The following is a 26,717-nucleotide window of genomic DNA, read 5'->3' on the forward strand; positions in this document are numbered from 1 at the left end:
ATTTCTATTATTGTAGCTCAGGAGATTCCATCCCATGTGCTCTCCTCTATCGATTACCTGCAAGACTTAATTAGCTTTTAAAAAGTATGTTTACTTTGCTGGTAGAGTCAGCGAAGTTATTACAGAAATATTCTCTTATATTTTCCTTGTATGCACAAGGCCCCTGGGGAGAGTGGACTCAAACTTAGTGAACACATGTGGCTAAATGTTAAACTAATAGCTCTTGTTCTCCCTTCCTACAATCCTCATTGAATTCCCCTTAGGTGTAACTCTCTGCTGGGTTTCTCAAAAAGGGTTAATAATCATGTAGAGTCCTACAACTGCCTTTCCTCATTTTGCCCAATTGTTCATGGAATATTTCAGCTTCTGATGTAGGTGCTGTTGTCAGCTATTGCTGCTCTGTGGACCCTGCTCAGAGTTCTGGTTTTCAGTGCACTTCTTTTATGTCTCTGTTGGATCTCTTAAACTTACATAATTGTCTAGGGTAGTAAGGGAGGGGGCAGGAGAAAGCAATCTATTGCTCCCCCTACCCATTCTGTGCAAGGTTTTCCCCCTCCTGGTCTCTTGGCTAGAGTTCTTCAATCATTACAGTAATTTTTTTCTGGAATGTGGAATTCTGAAGTAACTTACTATGTTATCCAAAAACCCAGAATTATGCCTAATTCTTTCAGTCAAGCTGAAGATATTTTCAGTTTAGTTCCATTTGTCTTTATTGTATGCTCAAAACACTTTAATCTTCCAAATGGCTGAAGGACTTATTCGCATCTAGCTTATATCTTTATTTGACTGATTCAATTAAAGTGTGGGAAGGGGCTTCTGTTTTTACATTAATTGAGATATATGTAAAAACCAACAACTTTCAAAATGAAATTCCAAAAAAAATGATACAAAACAAAACAAAAAACCCTAGAAACAGCATAAATGTCCTACAATAAGAGAACAGTTAAAACAAAATGTTTTATATTAAAATGATAAAGATTGACAAGTACTAGAAATACTAAGAAATATGGAAGGACATTTATGAAATAATGCAAAGTGAAAAAAGGAGAACTGGAAGAATAAAGCCCACACAAAGGACATAATACCATATTAATGGAAAGGTGAATGAGAATGAATGGATAAACAAATGATATTGTAAAAAGATTTAGAGAAAAGTGAAAAGTACTTTATGTGGAAAAAAGTCACTGAAGCAGTTTAGTTAGTTTCACTAATGTTCAATTTTAATCTTTTAATAAATTTGTATTGTTTAAAATACCTTGGCATGATCACTTCAGGAGGTCTTCTATAAGCTCAAGTTAGCTAGGAACACCACTGTACTTCTCCTTCATTATCTCCCCATAGTAGTACTTTAGGCATCTTCCACTTCCTGCTCTGAGAAAAGTAATCAGATGAGAACTACAACTGCTTCTGAAAAGGGTTTGTCAGTCAGCAATCTCATGGTTCCACCTGTCGTAATTGTGACTTCTCAGACTTTCTCAGGGACACATGCCTGGTCCAGTAGCAGGTAGATTCCATTCAGAACACTTTGTACTATGTCATGCTTTACAAGTTATGTCAGAATTTTTGCTCTTACGTTATTTCTTATTATCTGATTGTGGTACTCAATGCTAAAATCCCAAGTGTCTGTAATTTTTTCAGGGGAGTTGTTTTCTCCAATGATAAAATCATCTATCCTCTTTATCTTAGTCAAAGTTTCTTAACCTGGGATCTATGAACCTATTTTTCTTAAATATTTTATAAATATATTTCAGCACAATTGGTTTCCTTTTTAATCTTAGTAATTAGTGCTTTTAAAGCATCATGACCCCACCCCAAGGAGTCCATAGGCATCATTAGACTGTCAAAGGGTTTCATGATGCATAAAAAGTTAAAAATTCTTGCCTTAGGTAGATGAATTTGAGGAGTGACCTGAGTACTTTTCCACTCTGGGGTCAGTCTTGAGCTGTGAGACTCTCCAAACTTAACTAAGCTACTCTTCAGATAATAGACATAAGATCTTCCCCTAAGCCCTTAATCAAAGCTTCCATTTTCCATGTTTGTTTTTTTCTTCCTCTATTGGAATATAATGTGTGTGTGTGTGTGTTCATCCTTCATTGCTAAAGAAGACCATGCCATCAGAGAAATAATGACATGACTTGCACTTGACTTTGATTTTGAGTGAGGGAGGGCTGTGCAGGTCACCAGTCTCACTTCTCTTCCAGAGCCATCTGAATCCAATGACCAGATATTCATCAGGATGACTGGAGATAACCCAGGATGTGGTAATTGGGATTAAGTGACTTGCCCAAAGTCTGAGGTGAGATTTGAATTTAGGTCCTTCTGACTCCTGCACTGGTGCTCTATCCACTGCACCACCTAGCTGCCCATTGGAATATAAACTCATTGAGAGAAGGAATTGTTTCACTGAAGCTTTTCCCAGTGCCTGGGATAGTCAGTACTTAATAAATGATAATTTTATTTATCCATCTGATAACAAGCTATCTGTGACTTAGGACAACAATAGATTTGGAGAGATTGTCAATTACTTATGATATACATGGCACAGAAGAGATTCAAAACTAAGTCTTGTCTTCAAGTCCAGTGCTATTTTCACTTCACAGTGAGGCAAATATCATGCAAAGACATCAGCTAGTCTAACTCATAAGTATATAGCCATGTCCTTCCAACACTCCTGTCAAGTGGCCATTCAGAATCTGCTTGACAACTATAGAGAAGAGGCACTCATGTCCTCCCAAGTCAGCTCATTGTGCTTCTGAATAACTCTAATTAGGACAAAGTTTTTCGTTAAATCAAAATGAAATGTCTCATTCAATAATTTCTAGTATTATATATTTAGAACTGGAAGGGTCCTCATGTGGGAGCTGAGGCACAGAAAGATTAACTGAATTAATCATAACCACACAAGAAACAAGTATCTATAACTGGATTCAAATTCAATCTCTTGGACTTTTTCTATGTCTCATTTTTGTCATCTGCAAATACAAAAGGAAGAATTGGAACTCCTTGACCCTTTTCTACGTGTCAACTTGATGAAGCCATTATTTTCTAGTCTTAAGATACTCATGACTATATCTATAATGCTTGAATGAGGCAGCTAGGATACACAGTGGATAAAGCACTGGGCTTGAAATCAGGAAGACTAGAGTATAAATCCAACCTCATATACTTCCCAGTTTGTATAACCTGAACAAGTCACTTTAACCTATTGACTCAAGTTTTCAAGCTGTAAAATGGTGATAGTAACAGCTTCTACTTTGCAAAGTTATTGTGAAGATCAAATGAGATATTTGTAAAACACTTAGCATAGTTCCTGGCATATAGTAGCTGCTATATAAATGTTTGCTCCCTTTTCTCTTCTCCTTGAATAATTTTTTTTTTTAATTTAAAAGATTTTATGTATAATGGAAGTCATCTCTTCAGTTCAATTCAGCAAACATTAGCAAGTACCTACTATGTATAAAGCACTAATCAGGGAAATATCCAAAAGTCTTTTCATGTCAATATACCAATGACCTCTCTGAAATGGGTGTGTATCTGTGGAGTTACGCATTAGAAATCAATTATTATTTAAGATAATTTCCTGGGGCCATTGGAGGAAGTCTTCAAGGATCATTCAACTAACAAATACTAAATATGAGATCTGAACCCAGGTTGCTAGCTCTAAGTCAGCCTTCTTTCCTCTATGAAACACATTTCTCTTTTTAGCAAATTAATAATCATTACATAAAGTAGTAAAAAAGGAAAAGCAAGAGAAAAAAGTTTGATTCATATGTTTCATAAACAATTAGCTTTAGTTTTATTTGGTAATATGTCCTTCCTTGAATTTCCTTTTAGTTTATGAATTAATGTAATTCACTGGAGACAAGGTAACTGCATTTTAATTCAAGTTGAAAAGTAATTAGATTTTTTCTAACTTAAGATGTTAGTTAAAGAACTACAGTGGTTCATCCTGATACCGACATGTTTGGAAAGACACTGACAAGCTTGAAGGGGTTGGGGGCCAAACTAAACAAGGATAAGTAAAGTGAACCAGGGATTTTACTAAGGTTATTCTGGAAAAAGAGATTTAGAGCTTGGTAGGAAAATCCCCAAATTCCTACTATTGGAGGAGGCTGAGATGAGTGGATAACAGGTTTTAGAGTTCTGAGCTTCAGTGGGACTGAATCTATTTAGATATCCACATAAAATCTGGCACCAATATAGTTGGTCTCTGGGAATGTGAGGTTACCCAGCCGCCTAAGGAGGGATGAGCAAGCCCATGTTGGAAAAAAAAAAAATGGAATGGGTCAAAGCCTCAGTGCAGATAAGCATTAGAATGACCAGTTGAGTAACTGTTACATTTCCAACTGTGTAACATAGGGAAACCTGAATAAAACAAAAATACTGATGGAAAACATGATAGTTGTCTTTAAATATTTGAAGGACTGTCATGTGGAAGAGGAATTAGGCTTTTTTTTCCTACTTGACCCCAGAGGGAAGAACTAGAAGCAATGAACAGAAGGGGTAGAAGTTACATAAAGATTTCTGTAAGGAAAAACTTCCTAATAGATTGTCTTGTTAGGTGGTAAGAACCCTCACAATGGATATAAACAAAGCTCGATAGTCACTAATAAGAGATATTGTAGATGAAATCCTATTGGGGAATATGTTTAACTAGATAGCTTCTAGAGAACGTTCTGACAAATTTGGCAAATTTGTGTTCCTATGACTATAAATGCCTTTGAAGACAGTCTACCATAAAATAGGAAAATATGAAAAAGCTAAGATTTTAAGTCACTGCTCATTTAAAGGACTTATCAATTGGATTACATGTACCAATAATAAAAAATTCAAGCAATGGAACATTGCATTTGTTTGCATTTATTTGCAAAAAATTGCCTAGTTCTTCTATCCAGTTCTCCATGAAATTGTGCAAACTTTAGGAGGGAGCAAAATTAAGTATTTAGCTTTTAAGGTAAAACTGCAAATAAAGGCATCTGAATGTATAGCTAGAATATTGCACAGGCAATCTGATTGATTTTAGAAAGAAATGAAAACTACTAGGCACTATTTAGAAACTACTCAATTACTCAGTAGGCAAAGGAAAGTGGGGGAGGGATCTGATTCTTTTTAAATAGAGGAATCACTAAGGTACAGATTTTTTAAATGTTTAACTTGTAATTGGCATTTAATCATAGCTCTTTTTTATCTGATTTTTTTTTACATTTCAAAATCATTTATGTAGCAAAATAAAACAAAATTACTATAAATGGAAAACAGTAAGTACACTTTACTTTTTGTATTTTTAAGAAAGGGACACACACACACACACATATACACACACACTCATTGACTAAACTGTTAAGCAGTGTAAAATAAAGCACTAATCCCTGAGGTCCATCAATAGAGACCTCCTGTCAAAATGTGATTTCAAAATACTTATGACTATCCTTTGGGGTAAGCCATTCAAACTGTTCTAAGTCTATCTAACTTCACAATCATCTAGTCTAGACCTTTCCATATTATTTTCAGGAACAGAATAAAAATCTTGTTCACTATTTTGCTAAAATAAATAAAATATAGCTCTAGTATTCACTTACTTTACTAATCCCATAACATAACATGATTAATCTGACATGTTCTGCTCTTTGTGATGCCAAACTGGGTGTGTAACCACCAATATTTTGGGTGTTCCTTAACCATTCTTTTCATGATATATTCTAGAAGTTTGCTACAAATGTAAGTCAAGCACATATTGATATCCTCCCCATTTCTCCCCCTCCCCAAGCACACACCTTGGCAATTTATCCTTCTCTATTTGTATAGCATCTTTCATTCTTTGTTCTCTTTTAAAGATCACCAGTCATTCGACATTCACACCTACTGTTTATTTCAGTAATCTGGAATGTAATTCTTCATTTCCTGTTGATAGAATTCTCTTGTCTTTCTTTTCAAGTATCTTTGCTGCCCTTTACGAGCTAAAGATTATTCTCCTTGGCAGAGAAAACAAAAGGAAAATTGATGGTTAAGGTGTTTGGCCTCCTCTTAATGGTCCATTAAAATCATCTTCGCTACTCCAAACAATGATCATGTCTATTCTTTGATCTCACTCTTTTCCCTAATATAGCTAAAAAACAAAATAAGATAAAACCCTTTTGTGTTGACCGTAGCCACACAAGTCAGCCTACATTCATTATAAATTTTAGAACTATTGACATTCTTCTCTAGGACTACGTTATGATTTTGTTTTCATCCTTACTTAAATATCTTTGGTTACATGTTCTGCACCTGTCGCTTAAAACCTAAATTGGTCAGTTACATAGCTAATGAGTAACTGAGATGGGTCGTGAATCAAACTATTCTAAATGCACGTCTAGTCCATTTGCTCCAGCACTACAATATCTGTCATTGATAAAGAAATGCAATATATAGATTTGAGGTTATATTCCCTTTAGAAGTATTTTTGGTAGAACAGTAAAAATTTGATGAAAAGTAAGAATAGTACCAAAGAAGTTATGGAGCCATTAAAAAAAATAATGATTAGGCACAGGATATATACAGACAGATACAGAAATATGGTTCATTTGTTGGTCCCCAAGCATATAGCCATACTTCTGTGCTCTTTAGGTAAATGTCAACATGACACTTGCTTTTTTTGTACCTCAAATTATGCTTTTGTTTCTAGAGATGAGAGAGAGTATTTCCAAATCACACCTGATCTTAAGTCTTGGGAAAAGACTAACTACCTGCTTACCTTCCGACTTTGTAAGCTCACAGCATTACTTCTCCATGATCATTTGGCTGCCTGCTGCTGTCTAATGCTCCCTGGTGCAGCTTCCAAAATGGAATTTGGCTTATTGCAGCACTTTCAGATAGAGACAGGGAGCTGGCCTTACTCTCTGTGCAAGAGAGATGGCCAACTGCTCCTGCCTAGTTTAGAAATAAATGTCATCTGGAGGATGGATGTGAAAGCATTGCACAGTGTAGCCTTGAAACTTTCAGAATTTCAGAATTTGAGCTAGTGATGGAACCTTAAAGTTCCTCTTTTTCCATGGGCAACTCATAAATTTCAGAAGAGCTGTCAATCAGCATTTATAGAAATAGTTTCTTCACTGGAATTTCCCTTAACAAATTAAATTATGTCTCTGGACCTCCTCCACCCAAGTGATGTTCAGTAATTTTAGTATGCATACCTACATATGCATTTCAAAATACCCTTGTATATTAAATTGTGCATACTCATATGCCCATACTGTTAGGGTCTATTTCTCAAACACATCAAAGAAAGAAGAAAAGGATCCATATATATATATATACATATATATATGATATTTATAACAGTTCTTTTTGTGTTGTCCAAGAATTAGAAACTGAGTGAATACTCTTCAACTGAGTAATGACTAAACAAATTTTGGTGTATGAATGAGATACTATAAGGAATGATAAAGGAGATGGCAGCAGAAAAAAATGGGAAAACTTGTATGAACTGATGCAAAGTGAAATGAGAATCAGAACAATTTATGTAATAGAGGCAAAATTGTTAGAAGATAATAAGGCAGAAACTAATCAACAGGTTAACTCACTACAGTTTCAAAAGACTCATGATGAAATATACTATCCACTTCTAGATAAAGAATTGATTTACTCAGAGTACAGATGGAAATTTTTTTTCTTTGGAATTTGGAACTGACATAAAATAAGACTATAACAATTTCAACATATCCTCATAAGGTAAATTAGATAAGAATTATCAATACTTTTTTTAAACTTAGAGAAACTAATGCTGACAGAAAAAAACCTGGCCAAGCTCACATAGTTAGCTAATTATAGAAATAAAATTAAAGCACAAAAATAGGACTATTTCAATGTAGTGACCCATCTTTAGCAATTAGTCTTCATTACTGTAAAATTAATTAGAAAATCAGTTACATCCAGCTACAGTAACAATTATTATTTTATCCTATACTATGAGCACAAAACCTGATGGTCATCAGATACCTAGTTACACAGCAGCTTTGAGATAGACCCTAGTGTACCATTAGTTCATAACTACTAGTTAACTCATTTTTCTCTCTAAAATTCTCAGTTAAGCATCACCATGGGTTTAGGTAGTTTATACTACACATTCATTGTCCAGATATCCATGAGGATAATCATAAGTCCAAAGAAAGAACATTGTAGAAATTTTATTGTATCATTCTGTCTTGCCTGGATGTATTGTAGGCAAAGCATATATCTGGAAGCAATTTATTGAAGATATGAATTGTAGGAAGGGAGAAAGATATGATACCAGCAACATAAGGCTCATGACGAAACATAATTTCATTGTATTTTGCCTTTATCCATAAATTGGTACAAGATTTCTTTATGGAGGAATCACTGCATTTTATCAGAGGAGCAACATTAACAAATACAGATATAAAATAAATACAAAAAAACATGCATGATATTTTCTGGAGACACTAGCATCTGGGAGATCAGGAAAGGCTTCATGTAGGAGGTGGCCTTTAAATTGAACTTTGAAGGAGGCTAGGGATGCCCAGAGATAGAAATGAGGACAAAATTTATTCAGGTTTTGAACATGTGAATTTTGAGATGCCTCCAGGCATTTGTAAAGCAACTAAATGAAAGAAGGAAAGTCTTGTGTGAGGGGGCAGCAAAGAAATTAGTGTGGCTAGATCATGAAACACATAAAAGGAAATAATTTAGGATAAAAATAGAACAGTACTTTGGAGCCATATTCTTTAAAGTCATAAAGGGAAAAGGGGCAGGTAGGTGGTGTAGTGGATAGAGCACCAGTGCAGGAGCCAGGTAGACCTGAGGTCAAATCTCACCTCAGACACTTGACACTCACTAACCATGTGACCTTGGACAAGTCACTTAACCCCAATTGCCTCATCCTGGGTCACCTCCAGTCATCCTGATGAATATCTGGTCACTGGATTAAGATGGCTTTGGAGGAGAAGTGAGGCTAGTGACTTGCACAGCCTTCCCTCACTCAAAACAAAGTCAAGTGCAAGTCATGTCATCATTTCTCTGATGGCTTGGTCCTCTTCGGCATTGAAGGAAGAACACATATTTCATCACAGAAGTAATGGAAGCCATTGACATTTATTGAATTGGAGAGGGATGTGGACTGAATCAACAAGATAATAACTAATTACATATGAATAGTGAGGGAGAATCTAGAGTTTAGGGTGACTGTAAGGTTGTGAATATGGGTGATTGGAATGGTAATCCTGGAAGTTCAGAGGAGGTATAATGTGTTTGTTTGAAAAAATAATGAATTTTGCCTAAAGCATGTCAAATTTGACATCTTTAGGACATCTAGAAAGGAATGTCAAATAGATAGTGGGTTAGTTGAGAGCTAATTAAGTATAAAACTACTTGCTAAATATTGGAGAGATAGAAAGTAAGCCATGGTTCACCTTTGTGGAGTTTATGATCTCATGGACTGAAGGAGAGAAAAACTGATTAGAACATTCTGGTGAAAGGTAATGATCATGGCAGCTAAAGGAATTAAGAGGAGGATTCTATATGTGTAGAAAATTTCAGAGAGTGAACTGAGTGGAGCTTGTAATAGATATGGAGAGAAGAGAAATAAAGAACAAAATGTTATTTTAAATATATGAGCATGGGTGAGTGAAAGAATTTTGTTGTTGGGGCAGCTCATTGTCTCAGTGAATGGAATACTGGGCCTGGAATTAGGAAGATTCAACTTCATGCTTTCAAATCCAGCCTCAGAAACTTACTGGGTATATGACCTTGGTCAACTCCTTTAACCTTGTTACCTCAGTTTCCTCTTCTATAAAATGAGCTGGAGAAAGAAATGATAAACCACTCCAGTATCTTTGCCAAGAAAACCACAAATGGAAGAGTCAGAAACAACAAAATGAGTGAATCACAGACAATGTGGTCCAATGACTGTATTCATAGCACCTCAGTCCAAATCCCACACACTCAATAAGAATTTATTCAGGGCCTATTAATGGATTGGATATGTAGCATGAGAGATAGTGAAGAGATGAGGATGACCCAGAATGATATTTACAATGATAATGACAGGGAAATTAGGAAGGGAGGGGAAGTTCCCACCATCCTGATACTGAGAATCACTACTTGTATCAACCGGCATAAAGTACTTCTCTTCCTTGGAATTTAGATTTCTTATTGTAAAAATTAAGGGGTTAAGTAGATGATCTCTAAATTCTTTCCATTTTTAAATCTCATGAGTAAAATAAGTTAACAAATAAAAGAATAATGAGGAATTATTATTGTCTTTAATTCATAACAGAAAATATCAGTTGTTACCTGTGCAAAGACAAGCATCTGGAAAACTTGATCTTCTGGAGACTATCATTGTACTGTGATGTGATAATCATTCTACATTAGAATATTTATGTACAGTTAGTCAATTATCAATTAAGTGACAACTTGGGAAATATCTCTAGGTGATAATTGGACTCCCAAGGGGGTCTTTGAAGCTCATTTTCCTTCTTTAGTTTCTATGAAGATTTGTTTTTCACTTAAGCAAATTATTGATTCATATGTGAAATCTTACTAAGTTAATACAGGCAAAATGAAGTGGTCTGAAAACAAATATTCCTTTAGCCATAGCATAATAGCACTCTTTTTCAGCGATAATCTATTTCAATCATCTGCTACTCTATATGAAGAAATTTAGTGCTAAGGAGGTGAATGGACTTATTTAAGGTAACAAGCTTAGACCTGAGTGTCCAGATCCTTAATTCATGTGATTTTCACAACCACAAGAATGCTACTTTTTTCTTCAGGTCAAGCCAAAAGATTTTTATTTGATTATGATGACCTTTCATAATTTAATAATGAATTTTCACAGAATCATAAAGACATAAGGTATTCCTTTGCTTTCGGTTAGAATGACATCTTAGCTAAGACATCCACTTATCTATCCTATTGTTGAAATCATCTAGAAAAAGATTCTAGAATTTGTTCTGCCCACTTGTGCCGCTTGAGTTTTAAATTATTCCTTATATTTTAATTTCCCTTGCTATTATGTGAAGGTACTTCTTCTTTTCCCAGTGGTTCTTTTCTTGTTACTTGAAATTCCTTTCAGAGAACTTCTAGTCACATTTGCGTAGCATAAACATCATTCATTTGTTAATATATCTAAGCAACAAACATTTATCTAGAATGAACCAGACCCTATGATAGCTAGATCCTGGGTATGGAAACACAAAAATGAAATGATGCCTGCCTTATGAGGCTTACATTCTATTCAAGGATAACAACACAGATATAGGCAAATAAAAATGAATATATTAGGGGGTTGGAGGAGGTGACCTAGCATGTTGGTGGCTCAAATCAGGTTTAATCTAAAAATAAGTACTTGTTCTGAGCCTTGAAGGAAATTTTAGGATATTGCTTGGTAGAAACGAGGAGCAAATGTATTATAGGCATATACAATATCCAGAGCAGAGAGATAGGTAACAAAATACCATATATAGAGAATAGAAAGCAGTTTGGATGGAATATAAGTTTCAGAAGGATAGCAATGCATAAGACTGGAAAGACAGATAAGACTCAGCTTTTTCCTTTAAAAGCCAAACAGGGGAGATTTTATTTTATTCTAAAAGTAACTGAGAAGCACTAGAGTTTCTCTAATGGACAACAGATTTGGTCACAGTTATACGTTAGGGATATTAATTTGCCTGCAGTGTGGAGAATATATCAAGTAGAGAAGAAAGTAGAGAAAACAAATTTGAATAAGAGACTATTGCAATAATTCAGTTGAGATGTGATGAGAGCCTTAATTAACATGCTAACCATATGAATTGAGAGAAGAGTATGCATGTGAGAGATGTGCCATAGAAAGGATCAACAAGACTTAGCAATTGATTGGCTATAGAGAGGGCAGGATAGAGACGAATCAGGATAACCCCAACGTTGAGAACTTGAATGACTAGAAGAATGGCAGCGCCCTCATCAGATATAAGGATCAGGAAAAACTGGGGTTTGAGGACAAAGATTTTTTAAAAATCTGTTTTGAAATCACTGAATTCAAGATGCCTACCAAGGTATTTTTTTTTTACCTTAGTTTTTTATTTCCCCTGTTAAGTTCTGATTCCTTTCTGCTTTTCTTCTAGGCCTTATTTTGCTAATCATGCTGGACTAACTATTTGAAATAAATCTGACTTTCTTCTCTGCTGTTGCTCTCATTGTGAGTTATGTGCCCCCTTTCTCTCAAATCATTTCAGTAGGAAAATGTTTGGCTAGCTCCACTGCTAAACATTCATCTAATTGAAAGAAAAATTGTAATTACTGGACCATGTTGCAAAATGTACTAGAAATGGCAATTTTGTATTAAAGTGGGGTATTGATATGAAGCCAACCTTTATAAAATCAGAATGACTAGGAAAAAATACATTCTCATCTGATACACATATAGTCCATTAGGTTTAAATTACTAAACCACTTCACATTTAACATAACACTCATTTTGGCATATTACATCATTCACTACATTTAGACTGCCTTTACTGTAGCCATGGTAACCTGCTTAAAACATAGCTGAGTCGGTAACTTCCCTCCCTGCGAAATAAAAACAAGGATAATCACATTAGTGTTCCTCATCAATTATACAGCACTGAATCTTATAGGGCCTGAATATATACCTCATTATTTATTCACATCTTTTAAAAACTATTATTGGTAAATAATATGTGCTACTATTCAAATTAAATTTTATGTTTTTCATGACTATTGCAAAATGATTGAGGTGATATACATGAAGAAACCTGAACCACTAGAATAACTTATACAATAATGATAATAATGTAAAGAAATTTGGCATCTGCAGAGGCAACAAAACTCTAGTTGGACACAGAAGCAATAACTTTAGCTATAATGACTAAGTTTTGCTCCAGAGAGTCATGATGAAACATACTTCCCTCCTCTCTATTGAAAGATGGGGTAATTTGAAAGTGAAATGATACAGATAACATCAGACCTGTTTATTATGTTGGTTAGTTTCATTTTGTTTTGGAGAAAGTTTTATTGTTTTTGTTTGTTCCCTTTTTAAAAGAAAGAGTTCAATGAGATTCCTTTATGTGTATGTGTATGTGTATATACACTGGATATGTGATTTCGCTAATACTGACTGGGAATTTGCAGATGAAGAAAACTTCCTCAACAATATGGGGTGGCTCCTTCTGCAATTCATAATCTTAGAAAGTTGCCTAAGAGCAACGAGAGGGCTTGACATGAGCCAGGGGGCCAAAGTGATAGAATAAAGGCAGGGACTTGCTTGAGCCTTCCCCAACCCATTAAAATACCTTAAAAAATGACTAAAATATTCTAGAACTGCAGAACCCGTAAAAGCATGGGGTAAAACAAATTTCCAGCCCAAGATAATCTAGAAGGTCAGTAGGAAAGGTCTGTTGTACCTAGTTGAGAGTGGAGTACAGTCCAGCACAGGCCATGCCAGCACAGCCTGGCCGCTGAAAACTAGGATCAAGCCTTGGGAGTTGATTGAATCAGCAGTGGCATTGGTAGTGGAAGTGGCAGTGGCTGCCTCCAGAGCTATCAGCCCACATATAGTAAGTGGGTTGAATAACTGATTAGAAGGAGATTACAGGGGACTTTTTGCTAGCACTGAGGCAGGACTTTGTTGCTTTGCCCATAAATGAATCCAGGTTGCAGTCCTAGGTGACAGTCCAAGTGCAAAGCCCTCCCACAGCAGAACTTGTAGTCATAGTAGAGGAGGGAGAAGCATTCTTCACAGTTCCAGGGTAGAAAAGAATGCTTGTAGTCACTCACAGACCAGAGCACAGGCCAAGATAGTAAGTGAAAAACACCTGTTCTTAGATTGTACCACCTAGATCATTCCTAAAAGTAGCTCTTAAAATAGTTGCGATGTTATAGACAAATTCCAGAATCCCCAGGTCAAGGAGGAAATATTGCAAACAGTAAGAAAGAAACAAGTCAAGTATGGTAGAACCATAGTCAGGATAACACAAGATCTAGCAGTTTCTACATTAAAGGATCAGACAGCTTGAAATATGATATTCTGAACAGCAAAAGAGCTGGGATTACAACCAAGAATCATTCCCTCAGCAGAACTGAATATAATCTTTAAGGGGGAAAATGGATATTCAATGAAATAGAGGACTTTTAAGTATTTTGATGAAAAGACCAGAGCTGAATAGAATATTCCAATACAAGACTCAAGAGAAGCATAAAAAGGTAAACAGGAAAGGGAAATCATAAGGGAGTTAATAAAGTTCCCATTACTACATGGGAAGATGATATTTGTAACTCATAAGACCTTTCTCATTACTAGGGCAGTTAGAAGGAGTATATATAGACAGAGGGCACAGTTGTAGGTTGAATATTAAGGAATGATATCTAAATATCTAAATTTAGGTATGAAAGAGGAATGTATCAGGAGAAAGAGAAAGGGAGATGTAGAATGAGGTAAATTGTCTCATATAAAAAAGGCAAGAAAAACTAACGGGGGCAGGGAATAGGAGGGAAGTAAGTAAAGCTTACTCTCATCAGAACTGGCTCAAAGAGTTAATAACATACACACTCAATTAGGTATAGAAATCTATTTTATCATACAGGAAAGTAGGAGAGGAAGGGCATAACAGAAGGCAGGTGATAGAAGGGAGGGCATATTAGAGAGAGGGTCCTTAGAAGCAAAACACTTTTGATGAGGAACAGGATGTGAAAAAAGAAAAGAGAATAGAATAAATTGGATAGGGGAATAAAATGGAGGGAAATACAATTAGCAACAGTAAATGTGAAAACAAATTTGAAGTAAGTTTCTCTGATAAAGTTCTCATTTCTCAAACATATAAAGAACTTAGTCAAATTTATAAAAATAACAGCCATTCCCCTTTGATAACTGATCAAAAGACATGAACAATTTTCAGATGTAGTAATCACAGCTATCTATTACCCTATCAAAAATACTGTAACTCTCTATTGATTGGAGAAATGTAAATTATAATAATTCTCATGTACTATCTCATAACTATTAGGACAGAAAAGGTAATTAACCAATATTGCAGGGGATGTGTGAAAAATGAGACATTAATGCACTATTGATATAGTTGTGAACTGATTCAACTATTTTGTAAAGCAATTTGGAGCTATGCCCACAGGGCTATAAAACCATTCATACCCTTTGACCTAGCAATATTACTACTAGGTCTATATTCCAAAAGAGATTTTAAAAAAAAGGTAAAGAGGGGATTTTCATCAATTGGGGAATGGCTAAACAAGTTGTCTTATGTGATTATGATGCAATACTCTTATAGTGTAAGACATGATGTCAGAAAAAACCTGGAAAGACTTGTATGGGCTGATGCAAAGTATAATGTACTAAAAATAATGTTATAAGATGATCAGCTGTGAATGACTTAGCTATCTCAGAAATACAGTGATCCAAGACAACTCAGAATGATCTATGATAAAAAATGCTCTCCATCTCCGGAGAAAGAACTCATGATGTCTGAATACATATTAAAGCATACTATTTTTAAAACTTTATTTTCTTGAAGTTTTTTTCTGTTCTCTTTTACAAGATCACTGTTATGAATATGTTTTGCATGACTATAAATGCATAACCTATATAGAATTGCTTGCCTTCTCAAGGAAGGGAGTGCAGAGAGAGAAAGGGAGAGAATTTGGACCTCAAAGTTTCAAAAACAAATATTAAAATTTTTTTTACATGTAGCTGAGGACAATAAAAGAATAAATAAAAAATTTTAATAAATAAAAATGAATAAAAAAAGAGCACTGAGAGGTTGTAATTTGCCCAGTATCACAAAATCAGTTGTAAGTCTTAGAGAAATACCTTGAACCCACATCTTCTTAACTCTGAGGCCACGTCACTACCATCTTATACATAAAAGGATCAATATAGTTTATTGCAAAGGACTATTAGTATCATTACTAAGAGTACCATTAGTACTCTTGAAAGTAATAGAAAGATCTCTCATTTTTGTTAAAAAATACACATCTTGTGTTTTAGGGGAATGCATATCCAACAGTGTAAAGAGGGAAACAGTGTTGGGAAATGCTTCTTTTGTCAAATCAAAATATAATATGTCTTTTCAAAGAAATAAACCTCTTCAAATAACAACCAAAATGATTCTTCTTAGTCTTGTTGAAGCAGTATAACTTTAGTTGGTTTCTTATTGATAAAATAGTAGGCCTCAGAATGTCATATCTCTTCAAAATACTATTCATTATTTCCTTACATTTCAAGGAAGGTGAATCATTTAAAGACTCCATCTGAGACTATTAATTTTTCAAAGGGGCAGGTAGGTGGCACAGTGTATAGAGTGATGGACCTGAAATCAGGAAAACTCAGCTTCCAGAGTTCAAATCTTGCTTCAGATCCTTACTAGTTGCATGACAAGTCATTCAGCCCTGTTTGCCTCAGTTTCCTCATATGTAAAATGAACTGGAGAAGGAAGTGGCAAGATACTCCAGTAACTCTTCCAAGAAAACCCAAAATATGGTCATGGAGAGTCAGAAAAAACAACTGAACAATAATATTTCAATATTTCTCTGAAAGTCCTGTAGGAAACATATTTTTTATGAGCCATAATATACTTTCTAAAGAGTTAAATTAAGCGTTTTTTTTTTCCTGCAATATATTTTAAATGTACTTTAGAATATTTTAAGAAAGTTAATTTTGGGCAAATATCCCAAAACCATCATAAGTTCTCACTGGAAAATAATGGAATGAAGAAAATGCTATTGAAAAATTGCCACATAGCTATAATTATGTGCTAAATTAATCATGAAGTCATCATGACCATTGAAAATACCAACTAATTTCTAAATTTGGTCCAAGAATTAAGGTTCCCATCTTATTGTTTTTTAAACATTTTTTTCAAATTTAGACTCTAAATATATATAGCATAATATTCTTTTTAATGTAAAAGTTATTTAGCTAATTTTCATTGCATGTTTTAGTCTTTTATCATTTGCATTTATTTTATCATTTCCCTGATATAGTTTAGTATCTTTTGTTTTACAGGCCTACAATACACTACTTCATCATTTCCCTACTTGAATGTCTCCTAAATCTTTTAGTTTCTTTAAAGATGCAACTTAAGTGCCTTTTACATGAAGCCCTTCTGGGTTTTCTAGGGTCTAGGCACCTCCCTTTTCCCCAATATCTTGTATCTATATCATATATACCTATATGTATATGCTCTCTTCTCTGATCAAATGCAAGCTCTTTGAAGGTAGGGGGTGTTTAATTTTGGCTTTTAGCACAATTTCAGAGATGCAGTTGTTGGAATAAAAACTATTCTATTTACATATTACCAGGTACTTATTATTTCATAAATCCTTGTTGCTTAAATGACTTTCTGGTGCCAATCTGCAAGACAACTGTGAGAGGTGTGAATATAGATGTCTGTAATCACAATACAAAATAAAGGAAACTAGTCAGTATTGATGTAAAAAACACACTCCTACTTGCTTCTGACTGAGTAAATAATCTATTGAATTTATCAAGATCAGAGGAAGAAATAGCTTAAGAATCTGAAGGTACAGTGAGGAAAGAAACCAAATTAACATCATACTTCATTTTCTCTAATTTCAATATACTTGCCATAATCAGAACTTCTCAGCACAAAGTCAACAGAAGTGATTGTTAGTCCCAAATATACAGGCACTGGAGGGAGGTAGGGTGTAAGGATTTCTTTTTTGGAAAAAGGACCTTTATATCCAAAATTTTACTCAACTTTCCAACTAATCTTAGTATCAGTAATTTTAAGTAAGACCCCTAGATACTTCGGGTGACAAATTAGAAGTTCAATTTACAATAATTTTGAGAACATATTGGAGGAGTAACCCCAGTCACATCAATATGTACCCTTCTGACCCCTGTAACCATCAAAATAGGAGACTCACCTGCAAAAGGACAAATGTAGTTGAGGTGAGGAGAAAAGAAGGAGTAACATCAGAAATCCAGTGTCAGAAAGAAAATAAACGGCAGAGAAGAGGTAAGTATGCAAAATAATTTATTTCAGATCCTTTCTCCTTGAGCTTCCTATTGCAGAAGCAAATGACTGAATTAAAATCATCTTTCCATGTCTTCTCCTTTCCCTTTCTAATCTCTTGATTCTTCTATAACTTCCAGAATACTCCTTCTAATGTACAGATTTTGGCAAGTCACTCTGCTCAAAAAATCTTCACTGGTCTACTGAGTATCAGCTTACTCAAACTCCTCTACTGCCAGCCTTCCACAATTTGGTACCACCCAACTTTTTTATTTTAATCTTACTTTAATAGTACTGCTTTCTTTGTACATTCTACTCTAGTCGAGATGGATTATTCTACTTTTCCCACCTAAAAAAAAGAAAGAAAGAAAGAAAGGAAAGCAAAACAAAAAAAGAAAAAGAAAGAAAGAACCTACTCAACACTGACTAGGTTATGTTTGGAAGAACATTAATGAATGTTTTGTGGTATTTGGTAGCTTAATATTTATCTTTGTTGTCTTATTATTACAGTTTCCTTTCTTTAGAGTAATGAAATCAAATCTCAAGTATAAATTCTAATGATAATAGAGTTTTTGTCAGTTACTTGTTAATTTTGCTTATAAAAAGTATTCTTTCATAGCTCTTCTAAAAGGTCAGCAGTCTATACTGATCAAAGTTGCCGATGTTTACTTGTTGATTACACCTTTGAAAACATAATTTTTGAAGACAAAAATTAAATTTCGTGATTTGTTAAAGATGAGCACCAAAGAAACATATGGGACATCAGAGGTCATCTACTCATAGAATTATAACATGGAGGGTTAGGAAAAACCTTAAAAGTTTTGTAATTCAATCTTTTCATTTTATACTTGAAGAAACTGAGGCTTAAAAAAGTAAAATTGTAGGGGCAAAACCAAGATGGTGGAGTAGAAGGATAGACCTGCTCTAGTTCTCCCCCCATAACTCATAAAATACCTATAAAAAATGACTCTAAACAAAATCTAGAGAAGCAGAAGACACAAACTGACAGAGTGAAACAGATTTCCAGCCCAAGACTGCCTGGAAGGCCAACAGGAAAGATCTATTGTCCTAGGTGAAGTGCAACCCAGCCTTGGCCATGTGGCCAGGCATAGGCAGGCGTGGAGCAGGCTTTGGGCCCAGAATCATGGGTAGCAGCTGTGGTTTCCAGATTTCTCAACCCATAAACACCAAAGACAGCTTCAAAGGTCAGTAAGAAAGCTCTTTCAACTGGATGAAAGGGGAATTCAGTCCAGCCCCAGTCCCAGGGCAGCAGCAGCCACTGTGGTGGCAGCGTCCTCTACTTTTGGAGCCCTCAGCCTCACGACCCTGGGAGAGTTGAACAGTTGATCTGGGTCTCAGTCCTGAGTGGCAGTCCCGGGGTAAGGAGGAGTCCTGGCATGGTAGAGCTGATTTTGGCGTTGGAGAGGGAATCCTATTCATGGTTCCAGGGCATAAAAGAGTGCTTGTAGTTGCTTCCAGACCAGAAAGCAGGCCAGGAGAGGAGTAAACACCTCTCCCTTGATTGTGCCACCTGGGAGGAACTGAGAACTTACAGGTTCCTAGAATATACCCTCCACTTGACAAAAGACTCAAAAAGTCAAGTAGCTGGCTGGAAAAATGACCAAAAAAGGGAAAAAATAAGACTATAGAAAGTTACTTTCTTGGTGAAAAGGTATTTCCTTTCATCCTTTCCAATGAGGAAGAACAAAGAACACCATAATAAGAAGACATAAAAGTCAAGGCTTCTACATCCAAAACCTCAAAAAAAATATGCAATGGTCTCAGGCCATGAAAGAGCTCAAAAAGGATTTTGAAAATCAAGTAAGAGAGGTGAAGGAAAAATTGGGAAGTGAAATGAGAGGTATGCAAGAAAAATCATGAAAAGCGAGTCTACAGCTTGCTAAAGGAGACCCCAAAAATGCTGAAGAAGGTAAAATTGCCATACTCAATCTCTTATAGACAATTCATAATACAGCTAGAATTAAATGAAAGCTCTGGTCTCTGAACATCACTGAACTTTCTGTGATACTGTTTTGTCATCTTTAAAATAAATATAAGAAAAAGAAAAAAAGGCAAATAAACAATTGCATGTAAGTTTTAACATCCAAATATCATAAATACTTGACAAACGAATTGTGAAATTTACATAAGAAAGTATTATAAATTATCACCAAAGGGAATGAATCAGTCATCCTAATTAAGATGACATTTCTCCAGTGTTGAAAAAGAAAATGGAAAAAAAAAAAAGAAGAGAAGATGTAATATCTACTTGGCCAGTAATATCAAATGTGTTTCAGTAAATCCTTTGAAACAACTCAACTAGATTTCATTGACCTCCTAACCACATATGAAATGAATATAATAGCACAAACACATTTACATGATGTCTTCTTGGAAAATCAAAATCTTTGAGTCTGTAGATAGTTTCTAAGATCTGGAACTTTCAGTAAGTCTTGAAAGGGCCAATCCTGTGCACAATTAGTAGATCTACCTTATCCTTTACTTATGGACACAACTTTCTGCCTACCTCTATTAGCATTACAAAACAAAATATACAGAACTCATGATTTGCTCAGGAAAACAAAATGAATTAAAGAACTGATAAGTCTGATATCCTTGTGATAATCACACAGAAGAACATAATATTTTGCCTCAATTGTCTGCCTAAATCAAATATTTATCCTTCTACTTGAATGACTCATTTATAAAATTTTCCAGTTATACACATACTCAGCTACCCTTTCATTACAACCATATCCCACTTAGCTACTGAGAACAAATGATATTTTCCCTTTTATTTTTTTATCTGCCCTTTAATTATGATATCCAACTTACTCACTCAAGAGCTCCTGATTTCCTTTCTAAGGTCTTGGACTTACCAACTTATCAGTTATGCAAATTTAAAAATTGTACATTTATGCCTACATCATATTGTTGAGAATCACAGTTTCAAGTCATATTATACAATATTGATGGGAAATTTCCTTTGATACACATACCACTGTTCAAACTGAACTGAACTGAACAAGTAAATCCAATACCATTTTCCTTTCTAAGTACAAATTCAAGAAAACTGACATTTGGTTCACTGATGTTAACATGGGTTATTTGCTAACAAGTCGGGTCACATATTTGGTTTTATTCTTGATCCTGAAAAATATGATTATTGGTAGAGGTTTATGCTTGCCATTTTAGCCTGTCAATTTGATTAGTTTTGACATAACATTTTTAAGTCACTTTCCACCCTGATAGCAGAATCATTTGTGGCATCATCTTTAAATTCAATAGGCAATCTCTATACATACATATATCTCTGTTTCATGGACCACACAAACTCAAGGGAATAAAATCAAAGAAACCAATTCCAGAGACGTCAGTTCCTACTTGTCCTTTCTACCTTTTTTTCTCTACCTCATTTTATTTCCAAATGGCAAATAACCATTCTCTTCCCTACTGCTTTCAAACTGACAGGGAGTGTGGATGGGGCAACAGACTGACAGATGTCAGAAAGTTAGCATGTCACAGATATTTTTTTAGATTCCCTTTCAAGTCTCACAAATAAGCACAATACCTGCATAGGGCCTCTGAAGTCAATACAACCAATTCGTTGTTTCTTTTCAATCATGGATGATGAATTAATTATAAAGCCATGAATAAAATTCATTGTAGAATCCTAGGGAACTAGTTTATCAGTGATTACATTTCAGCTCCATGTTCATAATCCTTCCTGTACTTACCATATTGATGGTGCTTCTGTTCCACTGATCTCTAAGAAATCATAACCTTCTTCTAGCTGGAAGTCAGTAAAGACCAAAGCAATGGTATCTCCAGGTTCAGCAAGAATTGTCCATGTGCAGTCAGCATTGTTATCATACTCCGAAGGGAAATGAGGGCTAAAAATGGCACCACTTGTCCCTCTCAAAGTTCCACCACAAGCACCTTCAGCTGATCAGAAGAAAGAAACAAAAAAATTATTCAGATTAATTAGGACTCATGGAATTTTAAAAGCTTATAGAGTTTAAAATTCTTCTATTTATTAACAGATGAAAATATTTTAGCTTCTTTTATTGCTTCAGAAGATGATGTTGAAATGTTTGTGTCATTGGGAAATGTTGTTCCTTCTTAAAACATGTGAGTAATTTGAAAGTTACTTTATTTGACCCAGATTATTGTAGACATGTCTGATTTGGAAGGCTTCAAAGAAGTTGTTGACTGATACCCCCACCTCAAGATTATTTTATAAAAGCTCTAAGTAGAAGATGGATGGAATACTAAAAGAGAAAACTTGATTAAATATACATCTTAGTATTGAATTAATTTTCCAAAAGAAAAAAATATATATTTGAATTTGAAATCTATTTTTTTAAAAGAAGCTGTACTGAACAGAAATAAATCGTAATAATGTTATTAGGAAAGAATAAGCAGGGGAGAAAAGTCTCACTGTTCTGTGGAAATGATCTAGGACCATAGAAGTTAGTGCTATAGGTATCACAACTAGAAAATTTCTAGAAAGGCTAGAAAAGATGAAAGTTCTAGAGAAAGACCATGTGTACATCTGAAAATCAAGCTAACCAAGTACAGAGAGGCTTATAGAGAATGCTCATCACAGGGTAAAGGATTCTTTGACCACAATAACATATAATGCAGAGAAAAATAGAGAAAGGGAAAATGAGCACTACCAAATTCATTTAAATTGAGATGGTGTTATTTTGGAATATGGAAAGAGGAAGAGGAAAGGAAGGGACTATGTATTTATATATGCAACGTACTGTGCTAAGCACTTTACTTTTTTTTTCTTCAAGTTACCATTAGATGGGGTCTTCTGTGGAGTTGTTGAAATTCTGGGGATGGCTCTGCAACATACTCACTTGGTAACCTTTGGACAATTTGGAACCCTCTCAGGGTCTCAGTTTCTGCATTTGTAAAGTGAGGGTGTCAGACTAGATGGTATGGAAGTAACCTTTCAGCTTTAAATCTTAGGGTCCAATGATCGTTGTAGGTCCTGTTTTTTTCTAAGATTAGAAAGAGATAGAACTTCGTTGATGATGAACAGGGAAAGCTGAGATCCCAGTTCTCAGATGAAGCAATAAACTAGGATATGAATATAGTCATTTCTTTTTTCACTTTCTCCCAGAAAACTTGAGAATCTCTCCTAACCATTCTTCCCCTATGCTTAGTTATGGAGATCCCATCACCTAAGGTCCCTAAGTACGAGATGCTTATTACTTGCCTTAAAGTAGAATTTCTTAACCTAGGGTCCATGAATTTATGTGTGTTGGTATAAATATACATATATGTATACATTACGCACACATGTATAACTATATTTTTATATATACAGACATATTTATGTATATATAGATATAGAAACACAGTTATCCCTTTCATATCACGACTTTCCCTACAGTTAAATGGGAATGTTTTGGGAATTTTGCAGAATCCACAGATGACACAAAGGCAAGCAGATGACACAGAACTTATGACCAGATACTTAGCCCAAATTTTACAATAAAGTACTGCAAACACCCCATAAAAGAAAACTTCTTCTCTGACACAAAGAGATGGTCAAAAAATTTTAGGTGGATTTTCCAGGTTGCAAAGGTCCCATGACCCTAACCCCTAAGATATGGAAGGCATAACTGTATACAGTTATATGCTGTACATATATGGTTAAATAGTTACACATATACATGTATACATAATTATATACTGTATCTATAGACAATTACATAAATATGTGATTTGTTACAATGTAATTAGTTTCCCTGTTAAAGTATTTTATTTTTTGCATTTCAAAACATTATTCTGAGGTGGGGTCAATAGATTTCATTAGACTTTGGAGATGTCCATGACACACTAAATAGTTTAGAACCCCAGGATCTTAAAGGAACAAGACTGGAGGGGAATTTTATGAAATTCCATCTATAAGAAGCACTTGTACACATATTTTCTGTTTGGAGAGGCAGGGAGTGTCCTTTAGGTACCACTACATCATGAAATTAAGATTTAGGTTAGCCCTACCCATACCTAAATAGGACTCCCTTCTATCAATATCCATGAGAAGTGGTTATCCAACATATGCCTGAAGACTTCCAGTAATGGGGAATGAGCAGTTCCCAGAAGTTCAGAAACTTTTACTTTCATCTGTCTAGTTTTACTTATTGATATTTTCCAAATGTTTCATAGCTCATGTTATTGTTTCCTTATATAAAATAATGACAGTGTTATTGATGGGTATCAACAGTACTATCAAGAAGCACTTGCTCAATTAAAAAAAATCTTCAAATGGTTGAATAAAATACTGACATGATTTTATTTTAGCTTCAAGGTTTACAAAGAAATGTCATGTATCTTATATAATCCTCAAAAACAACCCTGTGAGGATGGCAGTTACTACTATAGTATTATTGTTTTTAGTATTGTTTATAGTATTATTGTTTTTAATTACGATTATGTTAAATGAATACTTTGATTCTTTGGGTGGAAGGAACTTTGCCACTCACTTTGGTACTACTATTCAGACTTTGTATTGAAATGACTTTGCATTTTATGTATATGATAACAAATGCCAGAGACAAGTAGAATGGACTGAACAAGAGTGAGAAACCACACTGTCTCTGAAATATTTCTTTACATACTCCATGGTGAAGATGAAATTAACCCTTAAGTCAGAAGACCTGGGTTCAAATTTAACGTCTGAAGGTTATTACTTCTATAACCTTGGTTGGACAAATTGCTTGTTAGCTGAATCTCTGTTTCTTCATAGATAAAATGAGGGAGGGACAATATGTGTTCTCTAAAATCTCTTCTAGCCCTAAATCTATGAAGGAAATGGAAAAATGTAAGCATTTATATAGCACCTACCATGTGCCAAGTGCTATACCAAACACTTCAGTGACTTGTCCCTCACAACAATTCTGTGGTGAGGTAGGTATTGTTATTATTCCAGTTTACAATTGAGGAAACTAAGATGAACAGAGGTAAAGTGACTTGCTCAAGGTCACATTGCCAGTTTATGTTTGAGGTCAGATTTAGACTCAGGTTTTTCTGATTCCTTGCCTAGTGCTCTATTCAATGTTTCTGTTGCCTTGATCCAAAGATCCTATAATCGATATACAAATAAATACAGGTTGAAACCATACCTATACTTATATACTTATCCCTGAATTTTCTATATACCTATTTCAGAAAAATTGTGTACATTTCTTCAGTTCATAAGTTTGTATGCTAGAAAGTGCTTAAGTGAACACTAATATAAATCATTCTGCAAAATGAAAATCTTCACAGTTTGAATAATAAGAATTCTTTGGATAAAGCAGCCCTCTATGTCTTCATTGAATGCATTGAGAAGAATATTAACCAGAAAGGGCCAAAAAGAAATTCCCAAAAATATTCTTCTAGAGACTTCCTTCCAAATTGACAATCATTGATCTTTAGGTCTCATCATTCAACCAATTGTATGATCATTCCACTCATAACTTCCTAACTTGTTCTCAAGTCAAACATGAAATATTTTATCTAATATAGTGCTAATAGTTATGTATAATAAGTCTACAGCACTCCAATGAGCGAGTGATCAATTTAGTGACCCTGTTACAAAAAGGAAATGAGTTTAATCTGTCGTTTTCTTTACTTGATAAAACATTGATGGACTTTTAGTTTTTCAAAACTCAGATGAATCATTATCATCCAAATCATTCTATAATCTTGCTGGAATTAAAGCATTTGTTTCTATCTTTTTGTGAAAATTAAGAAAACCTCTTCAACAAATTTTCAGCATCTCTCCTAATTTTCATTATAATTCCTTGGTTCACAGTGAAATTGCTGTTCTCATTCAGAGTTTTGTTGGGATGGGGATGGTGGAATGTTTCCTTTCCAGTAAGAGACTATAGGAATTGTCTTTAAGGTTCAAATGAATTCCATATGATCATATGGGAAGAGAAAGGCATAGGTATTTAGAGTGCCTACTATGTGATGGGGACTGCGCACTTTGACAAAGATCTCTTGACTATTACAACAATCCTGTGAAGTAATCACTCTTGTTTTACGTATTTTACAGTTGAGGAAATTAAGACAAGTATTAAGTGATTTGCCTTGGGTCACACAGTTAATAAGAAACTAAGGTCAGATTTGAATTTAGGTCCTCTTTACTCCAGATCCAGTGTACTATACACTGCATAATCAGTTGCCTCTAGATAAATGGACTGGATTTTCCTGGATTTATCATGAATACCTGTAATGGCTATCAAATTAGAATCTTTTGCTGTTTTTGCTTTACTAAAAGTGCCTCGGATTGAATAATGTGATTGGGGAGGATCTTTCCCACCCATCGATGAGCCTGCCCATTGTGGGAAGCTTGATGAGGTAAGTTGTTTTGTAGGAGGGTCCCAAGTACTTTTTGTTTTTTCTATTGAGGCACTGGTTCAGAAGTTTATGCCCTCTGGCTTTAAAAAGTACATAAATACTCTGAGAGTGAGGTTTTACTTTGGGTCTGGAACTGTTGAACTGAGTGAACTGGAAGTGTTTCTTTTGCCAGAGAGACTTAATCTGGAAGCTGCTAAGGAGAGCCCTAGCTAAAACCCAGAAGTTGATGCTTCCCTCTGGTGAGTGTGTATGTATGTAATGATCAGACAAGTGTATGTATATAATGGTCAGGCAGTTTGGAAGCACTGTCTGCTGATTTATTTTTGATTTCTCTAAAATTTTGATTTTGATTTTCTCGGATACCTA

General features: G+C 34.9%; 1 protein-coding gene across 1 annotated transcript in view; it reads right to left on the reverse strand.

Annotated features, from left to right (window-relative positions):
• CSMD1 (CUB and Sushi multiple domains 1) overlaps positions 1-26,717 on the reverse strand; it is a 2,598,423-nt gene that overhangs the window by 1,390,558 nt on the left and 1,181,148 nt on the right. Inside the window, exon 5 of the mRNA XM_072634370.1 lies at positions 21,725-21,932. Coding sequence (XP_072490471.1) covers positions 21,725-21,932 — 208 coding nt within the window. The remainder of the gene's footprint in view (positions 1-21,724; positions 21,933-26,717) is intronic.

The sequence above is a fragment of the Notamacropus eugenii genome, chromosome 1, assembly GCF_028372415.1.
Source record: "Notamacropus eugenii isolate mMacEug1 chromosome 1, mMacEug1.pri_v2, whole genome shotgun sequence".
NCBI lineage: Eukaryota > Metazoa > Chordata > Mammalia > Diprotodontia > Macropodidae > Notamacropus > Notamacropus eugenii.